At 45.0% G+C, this 25,280-nt stretch overlaps 1 protein-coding gene across 2 annotated transcripts in view; it reads left to right on the top strand.

Annotated features, from left to right (window-relative positions):
* Nucleotides 1-25,280, top strand: part of GID4 (GID complex subunit 4 homolog) — a 230,703-nt gene that overhangs the window by 61,359 nt on the left and 144,064 nt on the right. Inside the window, exons 2-3 of one of the 2 annotated variants that reach the window (XM_069645708.1) lie at nt 8,050-8,109; nt 8,539-8,646. In XM_069645708.1, coding sequence (XP_069501809.1) covers nt 8,050-8,109; nt 8,539-8,646 — 168 coding nt within the window. The remainder of the gene's footprint in view (nt 1-8,049; nt 8,110-8,538; nt 8,647-25,280) is intronic. The other variant, XM_069645709.1, reaches the window with a different exon arrangement.

The following is a 25,280-nucleotide window of genomic DNA, read 5'->3' as shown; positions in this document are numbered from 1 at the left end:
TGGAAGGCTACTTTTCAAGGTCTCTTTTAAATCTTCCCAAATCAACTTCGTCTCCATCGATAAGACAGTCAGGTCTGCTGTCACTGAAAGCCACAGTGGAGTCACATAGCATGTTGCTCTTCAGAAAAACTGATGCAGGAAAGCCCACCGCTGTACCATTTGATTAGTAACGAAATGAAAGGAGGGCGTTGCAAAATGTTGGTCAAATGGGCCAACACAAAGGATTCAGCTGGCATTCATACAGTGCTCCGAGGAATATCTCATTCAGAATCCACAAAGGATCAAAAAGAAAATGGAAGAGCTTGACTGGATCTTGATGCAAGAACTAGCGGGGTAAAAACAAGCTCCTCGTCCATCTCCCACGGTTTACAAAAAAGCTAAAGCAGACTCAAGAATTCATCAAAACATTTCCAAATAAAACGCTAACACACTTCTTCCTGAGCACGTCTAAACCTTCTAACTACAAATTAAATTTTGGCGATTGGAGGCCTTTCCAACTCCAGCACATGCAGACTGTAAGACTTTTGTCATGTTCAGCAACTCAACCTCTCAGAACTGCATACTTAAAGCTGCTAACGTCTCCATTTACCTTATGCAATGAAGAAACCTGGTGGACCCATTTGATGAGCGGGGAGAAGACCCCATGGACAATTGCGACAGTAAGAATTCTGCAGAATGCCCTGGGCAAAATTGAGGCGCTTAAAAGCCACTAATAACATTTAACCTTGATATTAACTGCGGATTGAATGCAACATACACGCTCCTTTTTTCTACCTTGTACTTTTAGAAGATTCACAGAACGTATTGAAAGAATACACGTCTTGTAAAAATCTTCAATTGATTCACACAAGTAAATAAAAAAAAAGCGATCTTCTGAAATGACCCACCGTCAGCTCGGGGCTTTTGACAGCTTTTCCTGGAGCTTCTTGTATTTCCTAGAGGTCTGTTCCTTCCGGCACCCCTTGGGCTCGGTGCAAAAGCACTATTAAAGCACTCCTGAAGCTTATGCTGTCAGTCCTGCTCCTGATTCGCTCCCTGCTGCAGTTCGACCAGCAGGTGGGGCGCCTCATGGCCCCGTTTAAGATCATAATGATCCCTGTTTTACTCGAATGTAAGGGCAAAGGGAAATCACCACTGATGACTTATTCCCTTGTCCTGCAGCCATTTCGTCAGGGGCCTACACTTCCTCCTCTGCTCCAGGATGTACATCGCCAAGTCATGAAATATTCGCAGAGGCACCTTTCCAGCCAAGCTCACCCACCATGCAGGCCTTTTTCAAGATGTCCTCTTTGTCCCTGTAGTAGTGGCACTTCGGCACCACTGAGCGAGGTCCTGTCTCTGTTCCTGTGCCTCTATGAACCCTGTCAAAGCGAACCTCTGTCGAACAACTCCCCCCATGAGCTTCTTCACCACCTGGGCCAGCAGGAGCTCCAACCATCTCCCTGGGTGACTTGCCATCTGTGCTTGGAGGCTCCAGATCCTCAATTGTTCCTCCTTTCTCTGTGCACCACAACATCCAATGTACAACACACCACTTACCATTCTTCCCAGCTCTTTAATCCACATCTTGATGTTCATTATCATGTCGTCTGCCAACCTCTGGTTGTGCTCCAGGGTCTCCACCCGCTCTTCCACCTTGGAGACCATCTCCGTGATGGCACCCATGGAGGTTTGCACTTCTGCCCTAAATGCATTGAGTTCCAACAGGATCATTTGAACATCTTGTCTCAGGGTTCCCAAGCCTCCCACCGCCATTATCAATCGCCCATTTGTGTCTTTTCCTTACTTGATGTCCTGTAAATGCTGGGGAGTTTGAGGCCACCTGGTGGAAACTAACCACCACATCTTCACTACCGGAAGCGGTCTACTCCCTCTGGACTGTTCAGCTCTCTGTGCTGCACATCCACCATCCAGCTACCGCACGGTCACTGGCACTCCATGGCGGTGGCTCCTGCTGCAGGTCTCTACGCTGGTAATTCAATCAAATGTTGCAGTGCCCACTGTTTTCGCTAGCCTTCTGTAGTTGTATTGAAAGAAGGATTCTCTTATTTGCTGTAATTATGTATGAGCAGGGCTGTGGGTATGATCTCCCCTTGTGTCACGTGGTGGCTTGTAACTGGTGGCTTTCTGCCGTCCCGAGACCTCTGGGCCAGGGGCCGCCCTCCACACTGCCTGCCAGGACTCGAGTCTGCGCAGCCACCCACTACTGCTGCCCAACTTTGCTTCCCTGGTAGTGTTTGTTGCTTGCCCCTGGCAAGAGGGGGTGGTGGAGGGGATGACGCCTGCCGGCACAGCCTTTTGCTTCTCTGCAGCGTTTGAGGGTCTGCCACCTTATTGTGCCGTTGCAGGCTCTGCGTGCTCCCCGCCAGGCCTGCCCCGCTCCTGCTTGGGAGCACCGCTCTGACCGCAGCCCTGCAACAGAGGATCCAGTGTCTCCCCTCGCCACCTACAGCACCCCCCCCTCACCACCTGCAGCACCAGGTCACACTTTACTGCTCCTCCTGCAGTCCTCTTCCTTCCTCACTACGCCACGGACGTTGCTGAAGGCCTGAGCTCCCCACATTGTGCCCTCGAACACAGTTGTCACCCTTCACTGGGGGTGCGCCCTGGTTGTCTCCCCCCGACCCCTCACTTGCACCACGTCAAGAGGGATAACTGGGCTCCTGGGGGTGGCAAGGCTTATTAATTGCCGACTGGGTGCAGAGCCAGTTTCGCGCACACCATCTTGCTCCGCGCCCGCTAGTGGTCTCCCTCCCCCTGCAAGTTTAACCTAATATGTTCTGTCATACCATAAATAGGGTAACTGCCCAAATATCGGGATCATTTTTAAGCAAGTAATCGCTCAGACCGTAGGGACCCAGCGCTCTTAATGTGGAATCTTTGTTGATAAGTAGTCTAATGGACTCTACCCAAATGAAGTGTCCATGGTTGCTCGCCAATAACTGGGAACGCAGTATTTTGGGGCATTTTATAAAGATCTGCATAGTACTTTTCCCAAATATTTCCAGGGATTGGGTTCAACTGGATTGATGCTTGAGGGGAGTTCAGATTCCTAATTGGTGTCCAGAAGCTAAATGAACTTCCTTTTAAGGTATCAAACCAATGGGGGGCAAGGGGGGCAGTAAATGCACAGCACAATATAAGCTTGAAATAATGCTTCATGGGACCACAAGTACCAACGTGGAATAGATTTGACCTTAAAAATATGGATTGGTTTATTTCACACCCAGAGAGAATACTGCCATCTGTTGCACTACTTTCTAAACTTGCAGAGACCAGGAGGCTGTGCTAAAGCAAACTGCTTAGTTGTTTGAAGCCGGTAGGTGGCTCGTTATGTGAAGATCATTTATAGCATAGCCAACAGTAAACTCGTTTTTCTGTGCACCTAACCAGCAACATCTTGGACGAGTGAGCTTTTTTAAACTTTCAAAAAGATGCTTGTTTTGTGGGTTCAGTGGAAGGTGGCATAGTTAGAAGCCATTTGGGTTTTCGAAGGAGACTCGTTCCATCCAACCACTAAATTGCCATTTGCATTTACCACAAACCTAAACCAGAGGAAGGAAAGGGCCATTAATGAACACCTTGTTCGGGTGTACGAGCTACATAAAGTTACTTCAGATATGCACGGCTTAAAATAAAGATCTCTGCTGAAGGTGTTTGTTGTCCCATCTACAAAACCTGCCCCAGTTGTCTGTCCTATATCTAGCCTGCTGCGGAGTAGGTGTGGGACAACTGGGGCACTGGAGGCGTTGTCCCGCAGCGGTGACGGCGTTAACGGCCACACCGGCGCCAGAGGTGAAAGGAGAATATCCGCCTCTCCGGCCCGCAGCATCTGCTCACTGGGCGGAGGCTGGCACACACAAGCTGCAGAGTTGGGAGTGCAGCAAAGGTGGGCGTGTGGCAACCCGCCATCTTTAAGAGTGGGCTGCATGGAGCAGCTACCTGGGAACGGTGACAGCAGCACAGACCCGGGACTAACGGCGGGTGAAAGCAGAAGCAGATGGGTGACACGACCCAGGCAAGGTCTTTTAACAGGTAAGGCAGTGCTCCCATGAGGACTCACAAAGCTGCAGGGCAGTGGCACACGAAGCATGGCGCTGCTCCCCAGGGGTTTCATATGGGACACTTTTGGAATTGTAGAAACTGCTCTAGCAAAACAAACTGCCGCAACATGGGCCTAATGAGCACACCAGGGACGGCAAGTGACGGGAGGATGCTGCAGATTTAGAGGAATAGAGCGCAGAGCCCTGGTGCGGCGGCTGCTCATGGATGGAAGAACCACCGCCTCAAGGAACCACTACCTTGACGGGAAGGAAAGATACCGCAGCAATGACCAAAGATAAAAAAAAAGGCAAAAATGCCAGGCAACCATACAAAAATGGATGTATACACCACGGGGGCATGGCAGGATGGCCTATGCCGGAGGCCCCTGTGGGGGAGGCAGGACGAAAGGAAGCAGCATTAAGTGTGACACAGGACATCTTGAAAGCGTTCTAGGAGGCGAGAGGGCAACTAGGACACATGCTCGAGGTAGTGGACATAGATGTTGTGCTACTGCGCCAGGAGCAGCGGAACATGTCCACAAGTGCAGGAGGCAGAGTACCATATCTCTGGGTTCGAGAACGCAATCAAGCCACTGCAAAGGAACACTCGAGCCCTGCTCAAGGGGAAGGCGCTCCTGGAAAGCAGGATGGAAGACGTGGATGGGGCGATCCCGCCAGAATAACATACACTTCAGCGGCTTGCTGCACACAGCAGGGTGCCCCTCCATGGAGCCATTCCTGGATAAATGGATCCAGGAATGGATGGGAACTCCAATGTCACAATTCTTCTCCATTGAGCATGCCCAGAGTCCCAGGAAGGGAGCCGCCTCCATGGGCCCCTCCCAGACTCGCCAAACTGCAAAATTATCGGGACAGATGCGGAAGGGGCCATTGCAACACAACAGGGCGGTTTTGGCCGTATACCCGGACTTGACCAAAGTGGTCCAAAAGGCGAAGCAATCCTTCGGTGCTGTGATTAAATCAGAGAAAGGGGGTTCAAGTATGCAGTGATGTTGCGGCCACCATGCATGCCTGCGTTCCGCAGGGGGTGTGCTTCACCAATCCCTCTGAAGCCTGGGACTGGGCAGAGACTATTCCCAGCCAAATGGGGGACCAATGGGTGACATCAAGCAAGACCCGCATAGGACCATGCAGGACCGGCACCCCTGGAAGCACTGAGTCTGTGGACAACTGCTTATTTCCCCCCACACCAAACAGCCAGGATTGAGGTCTAGTTGCAGAGCTTGCGAGTACCGTAATGTTGCCTTCTCTTCTCTGGGGGTTGGAGCAGTAGTGTATCGACTGCGGTTGGACCATAGAAGTAAGGGCGGGGCAACCAATATGCGCAGCCCCCCATACCAGAGGGGGGAGGAGGGGTGTAGAAAGCAGGGTGCTCAGATGCAAGATGTGGAACATCAATGGCATCCTTGATAAGATTTAAGCGGGGTTTGGTAATGTGCTACACCAGTGATCAAAAGGTGGACGTAGCCCTGTTACAAGAAACCCACCTAATGGGGTCAGTGTGTCGATGCCATGGGAAGGGACAGTACAATGTGGTGGAACACATGAGATACTATGTATCCCGGGGGTGGCAGTTCTGGTGCACAAAACCATACCGCTACAGGTCAGAAGAGTGATAAGGGATCGATATGTGGTACTTAGGGGTCCTGTGGGAAAAGACAATCACAATTATCAGTGTTTATGCACCTCCACCACTGCAGGTCGACCTTCTGGCACAGATGCAGGCACTACGAGGGGCAGAACTCAAAATTGTAGGTGACAACGTCAATAATGTGGACAGTGGTCTGGATAGATGGTCTGGAGGGGGTTGTGCTCCAGAGGGAGGCTCACGCCAAACTGGCATAATTCCTGGCTGCAACAGGGCTACAGGATGTGTGGCGGGACCTTCACCCCACGAGCCACATTTCCAGGGCCCACGATTCCCAGTACAGACTAGACTGTTGCTACCCTGCACGTCAATGGGTAGGGTGGCAAGGGCACGTTAACTGCCCAAGGGGCTATCCGACCACGTCCCACTCTACATATAAGTGGAAGGGATGGTGAAATCCGGGAGAGGGGAATGGAGGCTGGGCACGTATCACTTGGGGAGTGTCGAGATTAGGGAGGCGATCCTGGAAGGATCAGAGACTGCTTTAACCTGAACACAGAAATAGTAGACAAGTTACACACTGTGGGAAGCTTACAAAGCGGTGATGAGTGGGGCAGCTCAATCGGAGATGGGGGGGGGGCACATTAACTTGAGAGACTGAGCCAATCTGCAGGAAAAAGAGGGCGAGGTGGAGGAAGCAGAAGCGCCACCCTGGTGCACCTTCGGTTGAAGCTGCACTCGTCAGTGCAGTAGAGGCATACAAGGTGGCATTGTAAGAAGCCCAACCGACTTGCTGGCCAAAAGAGCAAGGGGATATGACCGGAGGGATAATGGGGGGGTGGAGGGCAGATTGCATGCCATGTTGAGATGAGGCGTCTGGGTGGGTTAGGGCCATAGACAGAACGGAGTGTGGGGGAGGACAGGGAAAGGGAGGACATGTCCCAAGCATTTGCTGACTAGTACCACACCTTATAAGTAGAGGTCCGTGGAACCGTCCCCCTCGGACATTGACAGATACCTGGCTAGAATAGAGCTACTGAGCCTGGGCAATCGGGAATGCTTGGGGCTGGAGGCAGATATAATCAAAGAGGCGTTAATGGGGGTGGTGCAGGGGCTACAAGCCGGGAAGTCGCCAGGGCCCAACGGGCTCCCAGCTTAATTCTGGAGAAGCAGCTGGGAGAAATTAAAGGGATCCCATGTTAGAGATGCTTCGGGAAAGAGGAACTCCCTGAGGAAGACCGATATAGTGGTCATCCACATGAAGGGAAGCCCCCAGGGGTTGTCCCTCATAACGACCAATTTCGTTATTAAATGCAGAGGCCAAGGTCCTGGCTAACCGGCTGATTCCACTAATAAGCAGGTTAATGCATCTGGGCCAGTGCATTAACCTGCACAGGACCCACAATGCTTTGGCGGTCTCTGGATGGACCACACGTCCACAAGATGTGCTTGAGCAAAACATCCTAATGTCCTTCTAGGCTTTGAGCGACCAATATGACCTGGGACAGGGAAGCATATACATACACATGCCTAGCGCATGAGATTGACGCAGTTTGAAGGAGTCTTTGATCTCCTGGACCACAGCCCTCTAGAGGTAAATGTGTTCACTGAAGCATTGCAAAGTAACTTAACAAGGGGGGTCCTGGGAGTCCCTCTGCCAGACAGTAGTCCTGGTTACTAGAGACTTACCCAGAGTCTTTAGCTCACTATCTTTCACAGAGAAGAAATATCCCTTACATATCAGTCTTTGTCCTGCCCTGGGGCAGTCCAGCACCGAAATGCTAGGCAATTCTCCTCTGAACAAGAGTACCAACAGCATCCCCAGACGCGTGTTTCGGTCTGGTTGGACCTCATCAGTAGGGAGGAGCTCTGGGTAAGTCTCTCGTAACCAGGACTAATGTCTCGCAGAGACTCCCAGGACCCCTCCCCTTGGCAATTTGCTTATTTAAGTAACTTTGGGTCTGACCCTAAGTTACTGGGAATCCAGACGTGGACCCCTGCTCACTATTCTTAGAGAAGCACAGCTCCTCTCTACTGATGAGGTCCAACCAGTCCGGTAATCGCACCATTTTCCAGCTGTTCTGTTCTATTGTGGCAATTCTGGTAAATACTACTCCATGCCCACACAAACGCCCAAACTGTTGTCAATCTTTGATTAGATTGTCATGGTTTTAAAATCCGTTTAAGCTGTGAATTATCTGAGCTATCACATTTTTAATGCATTCAATTAATTAGTGTGAAATGAACAGCCTTAATGTCACAACCTTTAAGGCAATGCTAAACGTCTGTTTCAAATATTAAGGGTTACGTCAAAAACAGGGCCAGTGTTTTTTTGGGTTAATTTAAAGAGATTTTTTCCTGAGTTTTTTTTTAATGTAACTAATTCTTTGTTCTTAGAATGTGGACACCGAAAACTCCTACCTCTGTGGATACTTGAAAATTAAAGGCCTTACAGAGGTGAGCATGTGAGCATCGTTGGCACTTCGTTTGCTCGTCGGTCTGTTTTGCATAAATTACCGTTCTGCTTTATCTTCATGTCTGCTTAAATGTGTAACTTTTCACAAATGAAAATGTTGGCAAGTCTCCCGTTTTATATAAAAGAAACCATTGCTTACATTTCCCATTGCTCATATCTTGCTAGGGATAGGTTCCGTTTTCTGTTAGTCCTTTTACTGAACATTGACCAATAAATCTACTATAATTGGCAACTTGATAATTATCAAGTGTGCTTTTCTATGCCGGTATTTTGGAAAGGTCTGCCAATTTGACTTAAGTTGTCTGTAAGGCAAGGTTAAATAATGCTAAGTTTGACTGTTTTCCAAAATGTACTCTACTTGGTTCAGCTTAACCCATTGCAAAAGCTGTGTGCTTTCTTTTTCTTTGTAGGAATACCCAACCCTCACCACTTTCTTTGAAGGCGAAATCATTAGTAAAAAACACCCTTTCCTAACCCGGAAGTGGGATGCAGATGAAGATGTCGACCGCAAACACTGGGTAAAGTCATTTTTTTAAAAAGCGATTTGCTTTCTCTCCACGAGCGAGCACGCACACACACACTACAGACTTGTAGTGGATTTTACCGAATTATGGCTGGATCCCGGACTTTAATTTATGGAAATATGGGTGACTTATTGGGCTCTCTAACCAGGTCAATGCAGGTTTGCGGGCAGTCATGCGTTTTGTGACATAGGTGTGTCAAAAAAGTCACTAGTTGAGTATTTTTTCAGAAACCCACCAGACAGAAGCACCGAAGTGGCTTATGAAAGAAGCTTCTTAATTAGATATGGAAGCTGGAAAATAACGCATTTTGTTTTACCCAGCATGCTTGGAACATCCATTTCTGATGGTCTTCTCGGCAACCCCGCTGCTCCTCAAACTTTTAGATATTTTGGTTGCATATATCTTTGTTCATGGTGGTTTTGTGAGCAACAGTGCGTGCATTTACAAAGCTATTTTAGGGGGTTTAATACTTGGGTTGCCTAAAATAAGTGGGTGGGTAGGTAGGTTGGCGGGTGTGCGTTTGACAGTGCCTATTGTGGATACTGGCATTTGTTGCTTGTTTTAACAGAGATGGTGAAGACTTGGTATGCAATAACGTGAGTTGCCCTTTTTATGGGTAGAATGTACACTACTGCAAACGCAAGTGCTTTTAGCTTCTCAAACCTCTGATGGAACTAAGCAAGCCATTCTTAGAAGGGTCCTCGTACATTTTAGAAGTACAGCACTACATCTTGAATGAAGTTTTAGTAAAGTAACATATTGGGTACCCACTGCTGTTGGTTTAAATGCAGCACATTTGTTGACCTCTTGCAGTCCTCACGCACCACCCATACCTGCATTCCAGAAGCTCCTTTGAGGGGGGGGGGGAGGGGCGGTTTGGCTATGAGGACTCATCTGGATAGTACCTTGGGCATACAATTCACCCACCCCAAAAAAGGCACAATAAACTGAATCGCCAAAAAATGTGAGTAGCTGGAAAAACTGCAACCTTACTGATGGATGGAGGGGGAGGTTACATGGGGGGGGGGGGAGGGAGTGAGAAGGGGAGGACCTAAAATGCACAGAAGTGATCCTGTTTGTTCAAATACAGTAAGTATTGCTGTTTGGGCATTGCAAACTGGCTGCAACATGGTTCCAACCCACAACCATACAGTGAAGGCATCAGCAATGTATGACGGGCACACCTTGACCTGCTGTACCATCTATTCTCCTACTCCTCGGTCATAGTTCACTGACTCGAGTACAGTCACAGTAGCGCAAATGCCTCGCATATAAAGCAGCTGGCCCCAGCAGCAGCAGCAGCACCAACTGCCCACAGATGGTATAGTGCAAGCAGCAGCAACACCAGTACTTGGTTGTACAAAGCTAGCAACCCTTCTTACCAGCCCTTAGACTATGCACCCACATTTGCTAGTAGACAAGTCTGATGGGCTTGTGTTCGAAGTACCTTGAGAGGCTTAGGTAGCCACCAGTCATGCACATTATGCTGCTTCAGTGACCAGCATTGAACAAGGCATTCAGGCATAATGCCACCAGCATGTACGCTCAACCCACACTATACAATATGCTGTGAAGGTCTAACGTGCAGTTTCCAGGGCCTGGTTTTGAGTAGTTGCATGACTCTTCACTAGATTAGGTGCAAGCCTTGCTGAGACTTGTCTGGTTGTCTCCACTTTCTTTGTGTGGTAGAGGCATTTTTATCCATGTCTTGTAGGGCAGAAAGAGGAGTAATGTTGTGTTTCTAATTTAAACTAGTAATCTACTCCCATTATTTTGAGACTTGGATCGGCATAATTTGCAGCTACTAAAAACTTGTTTGTTGCATGAGTTACCTAGAATCACTGTCTAGTATAAAACCATATTTCCTCTACAAAGCGCCCCTATTATGCAGGCAACTAATATTCCATAGATGGCACACTTATTGGAGATGCAATGTGATATTTCTGCTTGTAGAAATCAACACTGTAGCTTGGGCAGTTACTAGCAGACACAACCAACAGGTTATAGTTATACAATAGGAGTAGGAGAAAAGATTTTAATAACTAGCAGAAGGGTCTACCATTCTAACATTTTTGGAGCATGTGAATTTAGAATCCGTTTGGCAGAGAATGGGAACTAGCACCACTTAAAATATACATGCCCATAATCTTGCAATTGAAAGCTTTAACCAGATTAATAAAATCAGCGATAATCATGAAGGGAGAAAAAATGGACTGGTCTATAGTAATGGTTAATATGATGATCTCAGGATGAAGAAAAATTTCTTTTAGAGCCAAGAATGGTATATAAATATAAGGAGATTTTTTTTTTCTTAAAGAATGTTATTGGAGTAGGAAAATCCATTTAAAGAAAGGAAGTGGCAGTGACCAATTGCAGCAACAGGAAAGGATTCAAAACTATTCTGTCAAATCCTAAACCGAGTACTGTATTTAATGAACAAATTACAAAATCCTAATACCCATGAAAAAGGAATGGGCAAGGCATTCAAAAAATTCTAATCGGGTAAGTGAGCCTCGTGAGTCTCTGAACCACTGCTTACCTGGAGTTCCTGCTGGAGAAGCGCTGTCCTTCTTCTATTGCTACTACCAACTAGAGGGGTGTGGACTTAAAAACCTCCTTCCGCGGAGCGGCGCGGAGTCGGTGCAGAGTCTCGTGAGTCTCTGGAGGCTCACGAGGTACCTTCTGTCACGAGGCTTACGAGGCACCTTTTGTCATCTAGTGGTCATGAACCGCGAAACGCAGCTACCGCGAATCATCCACCACCCCCTAACGCGTCTACAGCTGCGCAGAACTGAGCAAGAAGTACCTTCAAAGACAACTGAAACTACAAGTCTAAATAAGGAGGATTCTGCGACTGCTCAAGTAAGAAAAATATGCGGCTTTTCTTCCCCGGCCCTTCGTATTATCTCCCTCCCAAACCCCTTAACACTTAAGCCTTGCGAAAATCATTCAAACACGAGAGCCAATAACATTGTAACTGAGGCAACATATATGGAACGCATTGACCCACCCCAGACTTACCCCATGTTTAAAAATCATGAGACCTTACCTCAGTCGGCTGGCTCCTTTGGGGGCGGGTGTGGTGGGGGCTGCCGGGGTGGGTGCAGCTGCCGCGGTCGGCGCAGCTGCCGCGGTCGGCTGTTGGCGTGCCGAGAAGGAGGCAGCGGCGAATGATGTGTCAATCAGCCGCGCGCCAAGAGAGCAAGGCGTGCAGTGTGCTCGGGGGAAGGGGGACCCTGATCCCCTGGTGGCCATGGGGGGAGGGAATCTCTCACCTGAGCCGCCGCGGTTGCGAGCGTTGGCCTTGCAAGCCGTTCAAGTGGCTGGACTGGATGCAGACCCCGTGCTTGTATTCACAATGCCAAGAGAAAGGCGCCTAACTTCAGAATGCACAAGTGACTGGTTAGAATGCGCGCTGACCTGTCCAGGAGTCCTTGTGAGTGCCCAAAAGTTTCACATACCCATCACTCACCCCGCGCTCATACCCGAGCTAGGTGAAAATGATACAGACTGCACCACTGAGACTCGAGAGAAAAATACACAGATTGCAATAAGAAGTGCATGGAAGCTTCCCACTCGTTGGTAGAGACAGACATAAATTGCAAAATCATTAATTCATCCTCTGAAAAACCGGAAAGATGCTATGACGCCTCTTGACGAGGCGGGGATTGCCTCGCCACTAGAAATTATAGATCCTGTTTGTTCAAAGAGCAACAATATGAAAAAAAACTGACAATCCCCTGTAAAAAAACAAAATTCGCTGGCCATTGTAAATAAATTGCTGTTAGACTTGACTGAACTGAATGGCTCCTTAACCTCAAAACCAGCTGTAGCTAATGAATCAAAAAGCAATCTGGAGGAAATACACAGTGAACCTTGTCGAACACAGCAAACGCCACCGATACCAGTTAAAGTATCTACCCCGTGGAATCACTGGCTAGGTGGTGCAAGAAAAAGAAGACGGGTGGCTGAAAGTCTGTCACCCCCGTTCGAATGCTCACAGAATAGACCCAGGCAAATCGATAATACTCCTTCTACAAACTTAAACGGCAATCATCAAGAGATGCTCCTCACCTAAGATCATTCTCCGCTTAAGTACAGAAAAACGGCAAGTCTCATCTAGCAATGATGAATCTCTCTCATACTCTCCAGAAGAACAAAGGTATAATTCAAAACCAAAACGTCTGATCAATAGAGTTCCATCAAATCGAAATAGGAACGATGTAAACGTTCAGAAATTAATCAAGGAGGCTTTAAACGAATTAAGACCTTTTTGTTATGTCTTCGCTGACAATAGCGATAGCCCCTATGCTTAAGATGTATGAGCAAATTAACGAGAACATAAAAGATCTCTCAACCCTGTCTGCTTTGATGAATTCGAAACTGCCTCTTGCAGATACCCAGGGAGCAATGACAACTGCCAAACTATGGGGAAACATCCAAAGAATAGACCAGTCCATCAAGGACCTAGCAGACCAAAAGAGAAATAATACTGAAGACAAGAGAATTTTAGCTGAGGTGACCAGAGAGGCACTGGGGCTATTAAAACAAAGTCAAAAACTGAGAAGGGATGAAGTGGACCCAATCACGATGACATCTCTGCAATCTTTATCGAGGTCTGTTGTTACCCAAAAGAAAGGTTTTGAGGGGCTGAATCAACAACCGGTGAGCCGGACCGGAACGGCATTACCATGTCTGTCTGGACATCCAGACAAAGAAACAACACAAGTCCGCCTTGGAGAAATGGAAGATATGGAACCGTTTTTCGTGGGAACCACATGTTCCACGTTGATGCAAACTATACAGGTTTCCTGCCCATCGTCAAATGTGGCGAATGTTGCTCATAATCTTCACCCTGTAACGTACCAACCAAACATTCGCAATCAATTGGAAAAAGAGAAGACTGCAGTCGTCCAGGATATTGCCCCCCAAACAGAAGTGCGTCCAACAACTTCTGTCAATGCCGATGGCATCATAGGGTCCGGTGACATCCATCCGCAAGTCCCACATGTTAATCAAAATCCGCAATCTACAGGTGAAAAGAAAAAGTTCGTAAGCGTCCTCAATACACCAAATGAAACGGACATTCCATCCTCATGTTCGACAAATGAAGTGGAGGATTCTAGTTCAAGTGGAGGCAATATTCCTGGTCAAAATTTAAGTAAGGATAAAACTTACGATATATTTCAGAAACCGAACTTGTCCATTACAAGTCAAGAACTGGAAAAGAAATCAAAAAATCAAAAATGTAAGAGAAAACGAAATAATCTTGGCTCAAGAAAATTTCTCAGGAATCTGAAGGCAGTAAATGTCTTCGTAAACACAGAACAGCCGAGTGGAAGACTCAAAAAAGCTCTGCCTAGTTCTAAAACAAACGAAAAAACCATTGTTGACGAAGCAATTGTCGTAGATGAAAGCGTAGAAATTGCACAGAGTGAACTTCTTGACTTTTCTACCTACGAGGATGGTTCATGCTATGAGGAAACTGAAGAGCAAACTGTTGAGGACTCTGCGAATCAAAGTGCTCCAAAACCTGAGAACAAGCAGCTGGTAAAAGACACACAAGATATGGCAAACTGTGGAAGAATCTGCCAACTAATATTTCCCATTGAAGACTCAAAAGCCCCAGATCCTGTACAACAAGAGATCAAATTCGAGACCATGGATGAGAAAAGAAAACGGCTAAGAGCAACGGTTTGATTGAAATATCACACAATAGAAACAATACAGGGACTATAACAGTCTAAAGGTGAAGGATGCTGCTGGAACACCGAGATGCCATACTCCACCAGGTAAATTCTTGCTTAAAACATGCTCAAAGGATCTCACAATAGGATCAACCATCAACAAGAATGATGGAACCGGGAGGCAAGCCAACCAAAAAAATAACCTGCAAAATGGGAAATACAAAAAGCCTGGGAGGCACGTATTGATCCTGGAACGAATTTTAGATACAAAAGATGGCCTAACGTTAAATAGAAATAACGTATTACGCCTATTACATCATGTGCCCGGCCTTCGCTCCATAGAGTCAAATGACATTCAAACAGTCGAATTTGTAAGTGATCATCGAAATGACAAAGTCTGGCTTCATATTGAATCCAGATTAATATGTGACTTGCTCATGAACGCAATACAGTTCCTGCTGTCCGTGGGATTCGACATCCATGAAGAAAGAAATACGTCCCGGGAAGATGTATTCTCCACCGATACCCAAAGTGGAAGTCCGGAAGATTTCAAAGGTCAGGATAGACATGCTAAGAAACCTGGTGCGGCCCAAATAGGATCTACAAGTGAGCAGGCAGCAGAGCGACCAGTAATACTCCAGATTGAAAAGGAGTTTAGTGATAAAAATCATGTACGCTTTACACATGGCGAACAAATAAAAATTACAATAAATGGAAACATAAGCAGAGCAAAAAATGAAAACGATGTGACACAAGATGTAGAAAAGCCAAATAAGAGCTCAAACTGGAACTGGTTAGCAGGTGCCCTAGGCAGTAAATCGAGCTAATGCCAACAAGGGCCAGTCGGCCCGACCATAAACATTCTTTCTTGGAATACAAGAGGCTTCATACACCTATTTAACGACCCAAAAAACTGGAGCAACGATCAAACCGTTATTTGCTTGCAAGAAACATGGTTGGTAAACTGTCCTGTGTCTGACGCATACGAGCTAGCTATAAACCCGGCTATTACAAGAGCCAAGGGACATCCATCTGCTGGTCTCTTAACAATGATAAAGAAGAACTCTGGTTGGAACTTAGAGAAAGCAATAAACATATCACCTTTCATACAGTATTCTGTGATTGTCGCGAAAAAGGAGACGAACAACAACAGAACCCAAATTCACATCATCAATTTCTATTGGCATCACAAGAATGCAGGAAAATATAAATTCATAACAATGGTGTGTGATCTAATTGACGGAATAAACAGTGCTCATCATAATCCAAACATTATTTGTTGTGGTGATCTTAATCTGGACACTGTGAATGAGGCAAAGACACCTGGACCTAAAACCCTGCTACAAACTTTGGCAAAAAAATGGTGTGATGAGCTCGAGGAAAGAAATGTCACCATCTTAAATGGGAACATCACGGGGGACATTCCGCCAAAAAAACGTGGAGATTTCTGAAGCAATCCTCCACCATAGACTATTTCTTTATATCTGATAGTCTGCAACAACGAGTCATTGCTCTCAACATCACAGCAAACTCAACAGTGACCACAGTCAATTAGAATTGGCAATCAAAATGTCAAACATTAAGATGCCCCAACAATGGCACAGTCAGATCTCTGTTGAACCTAACAGATCTCGGCTGAGAATAAAACCTCACGAAGTCAAGATATTAACAAAATCCTATGACAAGTATATACTGAGTGCAATAGAATCGAGAGCTGAATATAATTGCCTTCTACAACAATTTATGACGGTAGACTTGGGGTTGAGAAAACCTTCCCTCCAACCAATGCATCGTTTTGATAAACAAGTTCGAGAAAGAAAACAACTGCGAAAAGAATTGAGGCAACATAGAAACCTGAATGTTGAACAACAAAAGAAGGCGGTTAAAATCAGCAAACAGAAATACAAAAACTGGCAAATCTCGCATAAAGCAGTCATGTATCAAAACGACAGCGAAGCAATGCTTACCAGCCTCAACAACAAAAATTCCTCCGAGTTTTGGAAACTAATAAACAACATTAACTGCACGCAAGACGCAATTCAATCAAACATGGTGAATGAAAAAGATTGGATCAACCACTATAACTCCGTATACGAGAAAAAAAGTACCACCATCGACCCGATACTCCCTGAGCTCTCAAAATGGGACTTGCACTTTGATAAAGAGGACATCCTACAGAGTATCCAAAGAGGCTCCTCCTCCAGGGCACCGGGACCAGATGGCCTGACAAACTTTATTCTCAAACAAAACCCTGAAGAGTGGGCAAACTTCCTATCAAAACTGTTTGCCACAATTACTAATGAAGCAAAAGTCCCAACCAGTTGGAAAACCGCAATTGTCATTCCAATCTTTAAAAAAGGCAATAGAGCTGAACCTAAAAACTACAGACCCATTGCCTTGCTGGACGTTGTGGGAAAAATATTCGCGACTCAAATACAGAAACAACTCCAAGAGTCAGGTCATCTAGACATCAGTCAAGCGGGTTTTGTCAAAGGTGTAGGCTGTGGCCTAAACCTTCTTCTGCTAAACCTACTCAAGATGGATGCAATAAAAAGAAACAAAAAAATCTATTTGGCATTTGTGGACCTATCACAAGCCTTTGACAGCATAGATAGAGAGCTACTTTGGAAAAAAATGTTTGATTGGCAATGTCCAATTAGCCTACTTTTAGCAATAAAAGCATTACATACCAACACAGAGATAAAAATAAAGCTAGATAAAAGTGGCACCCTATCGGCTCCAATAAAAACATATCGAGGAGTAAAACAAGGGTGCCCTCTGGTCTCTGTCATCTTCAATCTGTTTATCTCAGACTTGGGCGATGCATACAAAGGTGCAAACACTTTTCCTCAAAGTTAATGGAAAAGATCTTCATTGGCTTCTGTATGCGGATGACCTTGTTCTCTTGGACTTGACGCCAATAGGTCTGCAACGAAAACTCGGGATCTTAGCGCAATATATCCAGCTAAACGGCCTAAATGTGAACACACAAAAATCAGAAATTTTAATCCTGCAAGATCTGCAAAAGAACAAAGATCCTATTGGGGGAAAAAAAAGTTCACGTGGAAACTGGATGATGGCAAAATTGAGCTAAAAAAACAATCGCTGTACCTGGGTATGTTGCTCAGCTCAAGTTTAAACGATGCTCCATGGGTTGGAAAAGTCAAGTCAAAATGTAAACAATTGACAGCGCAGGCTTGCATTTTAAACTCAAAATTCGGGAAACACTCATTAACACCCGTTCTAACATTCTATAAGGCAAAAGTCATACCGACCTTAATCCATGGAGCTGAATGTGCCTTTGGATGTCCAGCAGAATTATGGGCCTCTTTGGAACACTCGTTTTGGTCAAAAGTCTTGTGCCTACCCCCGGGCGTACCAACCGCCTGTATAAGATATGAGCTGAGCCTCCCATCTATTAATGAAAGGATAACGTGGAACACCCTAAATGAATTCCGCAAAGTATCTGCTGAAAAGCCGATCATCCAATATAACATCCTAAAAACTTCAGCTATAGAGCATGATAATTCTGTGTTCTCAATGTGGCTCCAACGTTGTGAAAAAATCCTCAGCGACATAGGAGCGGACAAAAAATTATAGCAAGAAAATCCGAATAAGGTCAAATCCTTGCTGTGGATCCAAGACTGGATTGACACGGGTGACACGTGTAAAAAACACAGAATAATGAAGCCGATGCCAAATGGAGAGAGAAATTTGAACAAAACTCAGCCATACTTACACGAATTTCCAGACACAAAACGCAGAGCATTGTTCATGAAATATCGTCTCAACCAATTTCCAACCAAAGAAAATCTAAACATACGGAACGGCATGGATCAAACCTCCACAACGTGCCGACTCTGTGGGAAAGGTACTGAAACGTTGAAACATCTGACGCTGGCATGCAGTCATTTGACACAGGAACGCACAAAGCATCTTGGAAGATTTATAATGGCAAAGCCTTCATTGTCCGCTGAAGAATGGTGGACACGACTCTCTCAAGACTCAGATCGCAGCCTAACATTTGAACTAACCTTCTTTTTAGAATCAATGATGGAGAGGCTACTAAAGGCAGAACCTAATCTGGAATTACAACAATCGAAATTATCAGACGGGTGTCTAATCAGCATCAGTGGAAGAACCGTTCCTTTCCTGTAAACACCTAGCTTTGAAGTTTTGGCGAATGTAAAACCAACCCAAACACTGTGCCAACAAATCCATGTCACATGAGGGATTTACTGATTGGTTCCGCCTTTTTGTGGGTTCTCTAGTTTGGTGGCTTTTCCTAGTCTTCTCCCCTGTTTTTCTTTTCTTAATTTTTAAAGGTTTGTAACAAACCAATAAAAAAAAATATATATTTTTTTAATGAATTTTCTTAATGACATGAAATGTACCATAGTTTAATCTAAAAAGATGGATTGCTCAAAAGATAGTGACCCAGATAATCTTGTGGCCATGATAAAAAAGAATCCTCCACTCCTGGCAATTTATAGCAATTTATAGCTTGCAATGTATGGTATTTATTGAGCGCGGACCTAGCTTCGAGAAGCAAAGGAGTGCTATACAATCATATTCCAGAGTTTGAAAGGATCAAATACATATATTTAAAACAGAGTAGCAAAGTCCCTTAGAGCTACATGATGACTTTTCTAGGCCAGTTAATGGTATGGGCAGTCTTCAAATTTGAGAACTAAGTTTCAATCTGGATTTAGAAAGGGATAGCCACATCAGATAGTTTAATTGTACAAGGGCACACAATTTGCACTCGCACTGGCCATTGGCTTAATGGCGAGTAAAAAAATGGTGTCCTGTGGCTGTAGAGAGTAGAAGTGCAAGTGACTTTTTTGTGTCTTGCTGGTAACTTACAACTGACTTTTTGTTACCCCTGGTTGCACATGATTTGTTATTCCCAATATTCGATCAGTAGAGAATTGCTTGTTGGCTCCGTCTTCTAGACCTTTCAAAATCATTCTAGTTGACGGGAATATATTTTGCAAAAAAAAAAACCTCATTGGCAGTATTGCCCAACCTATCTTGGCCTTCGTGATAGAATTCCACCCAGATTGATTGACCAAAACTACGTTGTCTGAAAAAGGACCTTTTATCAAAACGAGTACCGATTGTAAACTCTTAAGGGCTGCCTGCTGCCTCCAATGTTGTATAATATATAAATGGCAGACCTAGACAGAAGCAGTAAATTGCATGAAACCCTTGATTTGTCAGCATAAGGTTTGTTTCTTATGCTGACAATACCGTTAATACAGATTAGTTTATTGAGATTAAACCTATTTTCAGAATCATTACTTAATAATTAAACTTGATTAAACCAGCTTAATATTTTGAATGATCCTAGATGGTGACTGTGGTGCAATAAGACCACGAATAACATGATTAAGGTGGTTGATAATATGAATAGCTAGGAATAACGTTTAATAAATGTTTCACATGGCAGGTGAATAAAAGGAGAACATATAAACTCCTATGTGTTATGAGTAAGGTAATGAAATGTGAGGTTTTTTAGGCTGTAAAACATGGAAACCACTGATGAAACTGAGCTAAAATTAGTCATTGTCTTTATATATGATTTGACTTCAGTATGTGTTGAATAAAAGTTAGTTATAACAATTTGAAAGCTTTTAGTTGAAATGGCTGTTTGGCCCAAGTAAATCCACGAATGTTGAAGGACTTGGATTTGTATTAGCCATTGCTAGAGCAAGCCTACAGATTGAAATCACAGTTTTGAAGCTTAAGCTAGTAACTTGGTGTCACCAAAATGTTGACCAATAATACAACTTAACTATAGCCCAACCAATTGCCAAAAGGCACAAAGAATCAGGCTGAAAACTCAAGTGGGAAGAGGACTGGGTACTAAGGGATGATCACAGGAAATCTGTATGGAATACATAGTGCAAACTAAATCATGCTGGGTGAGAAACTACAATGATCAAACTTCTTAGTTTCTAAAGGGGAAATATGCAGTTAGTGGTTAGAAAAAAAAATCAACCTCCTACGGGATGGGTCAGGGGCAACACGCTTGCCTTGGACGCAAGACGATGCAGAGCAACACAGGTTCGATTCCCCTGGCCCGCGCTTGGAAATCTGAGTATTACGTGCATTATTAAAAAAAAAAACCAAGCCAAAAGGAAAAAAACAGCCGGTGCATTAACATTTGCACTTGAATTGGGTGACAACTGTCACATTTTGTCCAGTCCTGCCCATTTTCACACCTCATTGTTATAGTACTAGCTAACTAATTGTATGCAAGCAGCAGCTAGAACTCCCACTACACCTTAACCTATTTACCGAATCCACTGAAATGGAAGTCTGTCTGACAGTAATCTGCACACCCTACATTTTTAATAGCAGTGACCTGTCAAAATAAGTTGCAAGCATTTCAGTGGTACAAAAACCATAACACACACTGAATACTAGAGTTGCATTGGCCAGAAATTGAATGAAGGAACCATCGAACTCCTGCAGATGTTCAGCGTTTTTAATGTGAACAGTGAGGCCTGAATGGAAACACTGCACATGGGCTTAAAACTTTCCTGATACCCAAGAGCCCTTTAATTTGGTTTTAGGCCATGTGCTGACACTTGAGCAACAACCTGTGGCTAATAAAATTCTACAGTGAAGGGGAGAAGGAATAATTGTTGGCATGGCAGCTGGAAATGCATGTGGCATGCTTTTTCCACCATATCGAGCAACAATTGGTTCTTAAATCTGTAGCAACCCCAGTAATTGTAATGTAGGACTAGTCTGTTTCCGCCACGCACCATGCTGTCTGCCAGCATTTGGTGTAGCGGTTTTGTTTCAAGCACCTCCACCATTTGGCGCTACATTGCACGGCTGCTGTGTGGAAATCGTTCCCTGTTGCACCCCATCATTTTACTGATTACTTTGGTGTAGGACGCCCCTTTTCCTCCCAGCTAGCCTTGATCTAAAGCATCTCTGGGGAATTGGAACTGTACTTGTGTGCTCTGCTTTGAGTCCTTAACACGCCCAATAGTGTCTCACGGTGGATTCATACTCTGTCATGTGGCTGAGGCTGGTGGTAGGTTTACTTTGTGCAAAGTAGCCACCACTATGTGGAACCATTTAAGCTGGGGTCTCTTTTTGACCTGCACATTTAGGTACATAAAAGAACAATCCAGCGGTGTCACAAGACTATTGTGTGTCTGTGCGCGTGTGGGTGGGGTTGCGAGTGGGGTGGCATACTGGGAACGAGCGAGGGGGGGTGATAGAACAATGTTGTCACAGGATGCTGTGTCTCACTCAGCTGGGGGGCTGTTGCAGCCCAAACCAGGTCTCACTGGCATATCCATGGTCACTGGAACAAAATCCTCGAAGAGAACTAAACCTCTGGATCAGCATCTGAAGTGCCCCAGAAGTCTGGTGGCAAACCTCGGTTCCTGGGGACAGACTGCAGTGCTCCTTCCCGCCGGTCTGGCGGGGACCGCTGCATCCAGACATCTGCCCAATGCCCCAGTGTCCTTGATGCTCTTCGCTGTGCCTGCATCACCTGTCCCGGAAGCAGGGGCCCTTTTGCTATCTAGGATTGGTCTAGCTACTGGACCTAATCTTGCTTATCTGTGGACATCTGCCAAGTGCCCTGGTTTTGCCCCTGCAGCCTCCCCATCTGGGAAGCTCCAGGGGTCTGTTCAGCACTTTGTTACTCGACCTTTCCCTGGTGTCTCCTGACGCCAGCTCTTTTGAGCTCTATAGCCTGAGCGCGTGGATCACCCTTCTTCAATATAGACTCGACTCTTTGGCAAAGTTGGTGGGGAATCTCAAACCACCGCCACCACCACCAGGGTTTATCCGCCCTCTACATGGTTTGGGCCCTACTGGGTGATGCCGGTGGTGGGGAGGGCGGGAGTGTAGTTCTTTTGTCAAACTTTGAGAAGGACCTCCACTTTTTTTTTTTTTGCTCTATTCATAAGGTTTTGCACTAGCCAGGCTTAATCAAAAACCAAAGCAACATTTAAAAACATGATTGATGCGAAAGAAGTATGAGCACAAAAAAAACGCGCTTGCACCGTGTGATAAGTGCTAGGAGGGCAGCAGGTGGCTGGGAGTTGTGGGTACCTTGCCCAAGTACACCACCATAATGGAAGACAAAAGGAGGATTTCCAGTTTCACTGCGTGGACACACAGAAAAATGCACACTGCATGAATTGCAGATTTATTATGGTTTGAAACAGCCTGACACGTGTTTCGAGCAGTCCTTGCTCTTCATCTGAGGCTTGTGCGTTTTGAATAATAAATTGAAATGTTGAGAGTAAACCCAAATCAAAGTTTCCATCATATTAGAAAAGAAAACAAAAAAAGGAGGGCATAGGGAGGGGGGGGGGGTTCATAACAAAAACGGTTGTCCGTTATGTATGAGCAACATTAATGCTTATGTTAAATTCAAATGGGGCAGGTGACATAACCAATTGCAAGACTAATTTTCCCAACATTCCACCACAATAAGCAAGTTGAATAGTCGGAGCGTCAATAGAAATCGTAGAGAATTCATTGCAAATCCAAATTAATACATATGGGTTATAGATACTGTCAATTTGAAGCAATGCAGATGCGTAGCGTTTCATCCGGGACAAGGGAAAGATAGAGAGGTGGCATTATCTTGTTTAAGAGTTGAGCAGTGCATATTGAAAGTATTCAAAGGGGGAGATTGCATCAAGGATGGTGCACAAAGTCCCGAGAAAGGTAAATGGAAGGAGTTATGAATCTTTCAGGCGTCTGCTGTGTTGCTGTCTCTTGCGCTGGTAATTGCAGAGACGGATGTTCGGCAGCCGTCCTAGGGGCCATAAAAAAGTGGCTTACCTGGGTGGTCTGCTTCATGAGCAGCTGGTCCCCACACGCGCGTTAGCACAAACTAATTTGTTAGTTTTGCCGTGTGTGCTTTGAAGGAGAGGAAGTCCGAGTAGCATAGGATTGTGGGACCGCCAGCTTTGAATGGAGTATCAGCTAATGTGAGGTATAGAAGGTACACAAACCAAAGTTATGGCCTGTTTTAGCTGCGAACAGCACTGGACAACCAGTGCTGGAATTTCAGATATGGATTTTTGCAAAAAACAAATTTGGGAAAAAGGAAAGGGCTTTCTGTATATTATTTTTATCCCAATACTTAGAGTGCATGCAGCCATGTAATTGAGGCGCGCGCAGCCTATTATTTGTTATAATAAGGTGTAGTTGTGAAAATCGTTAGGGGAACTAATCGCCCAAGCTGCAAATTAACTTGAAATTCAGGAGGCAACAACCCAGGGCTGGGCCTGAGAGACTTCGAAAAGTAACGTTATTCATTGTCACTCTGATTGGTGTCATCTAGTGCTGTTTCCCAACCTGCTTGCTTAATCTGTGTATTGTTAATGTGAGGTCGAATGGTGGATTGCGGAGATGTGCGTGTGGGTAATCCACGTGGGATCGTGGGCACGAATGCAACCTGGCGTGTGGGTAAACGTATAAAATGAACGAAGAGAGATGATGAGATAAAGGAATAAGGGGAGAAGAGACCAATGCAAATATATGAAAAGGCTATTAGTGGGAGATTGCTGAACCCAAAGTTGAAATGCAATTTCTACAGTAACTCATTAACTCGAAAGAGAAATGGAGGAATAGTAAACAACGCTGTTTTCATGAAAGTAGATGGTACTTGAATTAGCTGTTTTCTTATTTCATAATTCATGGTCTGCATTGAGGCCACAATAAACAGTCCTATATTTGCATATAAGCCTAGCTTCAAGTCTGGGGAGAATCAGTCAGGTTGCCCCCTCTTGGGGGCAGGACTGCTTTTGCAAGCCCTACAAATCTGATATTCTGTTAGATGTCCATTTGATGATGTTTCTGCCAATGACTGGCAAGAGGAAATTTAGCATCCTGACTGGCTATGGTGGACAGATGTTCTCTAATCCGGGTCTTGAGCAGTCTGATGGTGCTGCCGATGTATTTTTTGTTGCACACAGATAATACAGTAAACAATAAATTTGGTGTTGCAATTCATGAAAATGTCAATCTGGTGAACCTGTCTTGAGTTGAACACAACGTTTGTAGTTTCGAGTGCATAAGGGCACACTGAGCAACTGCTACATTGCCGAAAACCTTTTTGTTGATCTTGGCTTAGCCATGTCGATAGTCGCGTTTGATTGCGCTTGAAGGATGGGCTAGGTGTGTTAAGAGTTATACCTTTGCTGAAGGTGAAATTTGGAAAATGGTCAATCCAGTTAGTGATATCCACATCCAAATGCAATCAGTGCCAGTGTCTTTTCAAAATCTTAGAGTATATGGCTGTCTTGGTTGTATCTGGTAATAAGGCAAATCTTGTAAGCTCCTTGTCTCGTGGTTCCAGTTTTGGATTGAAGTAAAGCGTGCCTCTCAGGATTGCTGACCTTTTTCGCTGTGGCTGTGACCTGGTTGGCGTTATAACCTTTGTGCAAACCTAGCTTGAATAAGTCTGCTTTCTGAATCAAAGTCTTGACGGGTCGTACAGTTGCGTCGAGCTCCGATTAGTTCTCCCTTAGGTTTGTTTGTGATGACGTTTCTTACGGCAGATGCCTGCATGTAAAACTGAGTTAACTGAAGTGCTTTTTCTGAAGTTCTTAGTTATAAATCCACAGTCTGAGTTGGTGATTGTGAGGTCTAGAAAATCAATTTTTGCTGTGGCTCTAAGAGTAGGTGAATTGGATCCCCCATATGTTACAGTTAAGTTGATTAACAAATGAGAGCTATTGTTGCTTGTTACCTGTCCAGAGCATTACAACATCGTCAATGTAACGTTTCCAAAGGTATATGAATGATTTGAAGGCATGATTGCTGTAGAGAAATTCCTGTTCATAGAAGTGCATAAAAATGTGTGGCAAAGCTAGCCCCCATGGAAATGCCAATAAGTTGCTTGTAGTAGGTATTAAAAAGAAAGACATTGTTTTGAAGCATGAACAA

This window comes from Ambystoma mexicanum, chromosome 2p (assembly GCF_040938575.1).
Source record: "Ambystoma mexicanum isolate Mex_15411 chromosome 2p, UKY_AmexF1_1, whole genome shotgun sequence".
NCBI lineage: Eukaryota > Metazoa > Chordata > Amphibia > Caudata > Ambystomatidae > Ambystoma > Ambystoma mexicanum.
This window is presented reverse-complemented; position numbering and strand designations above follow the sequence as displayed.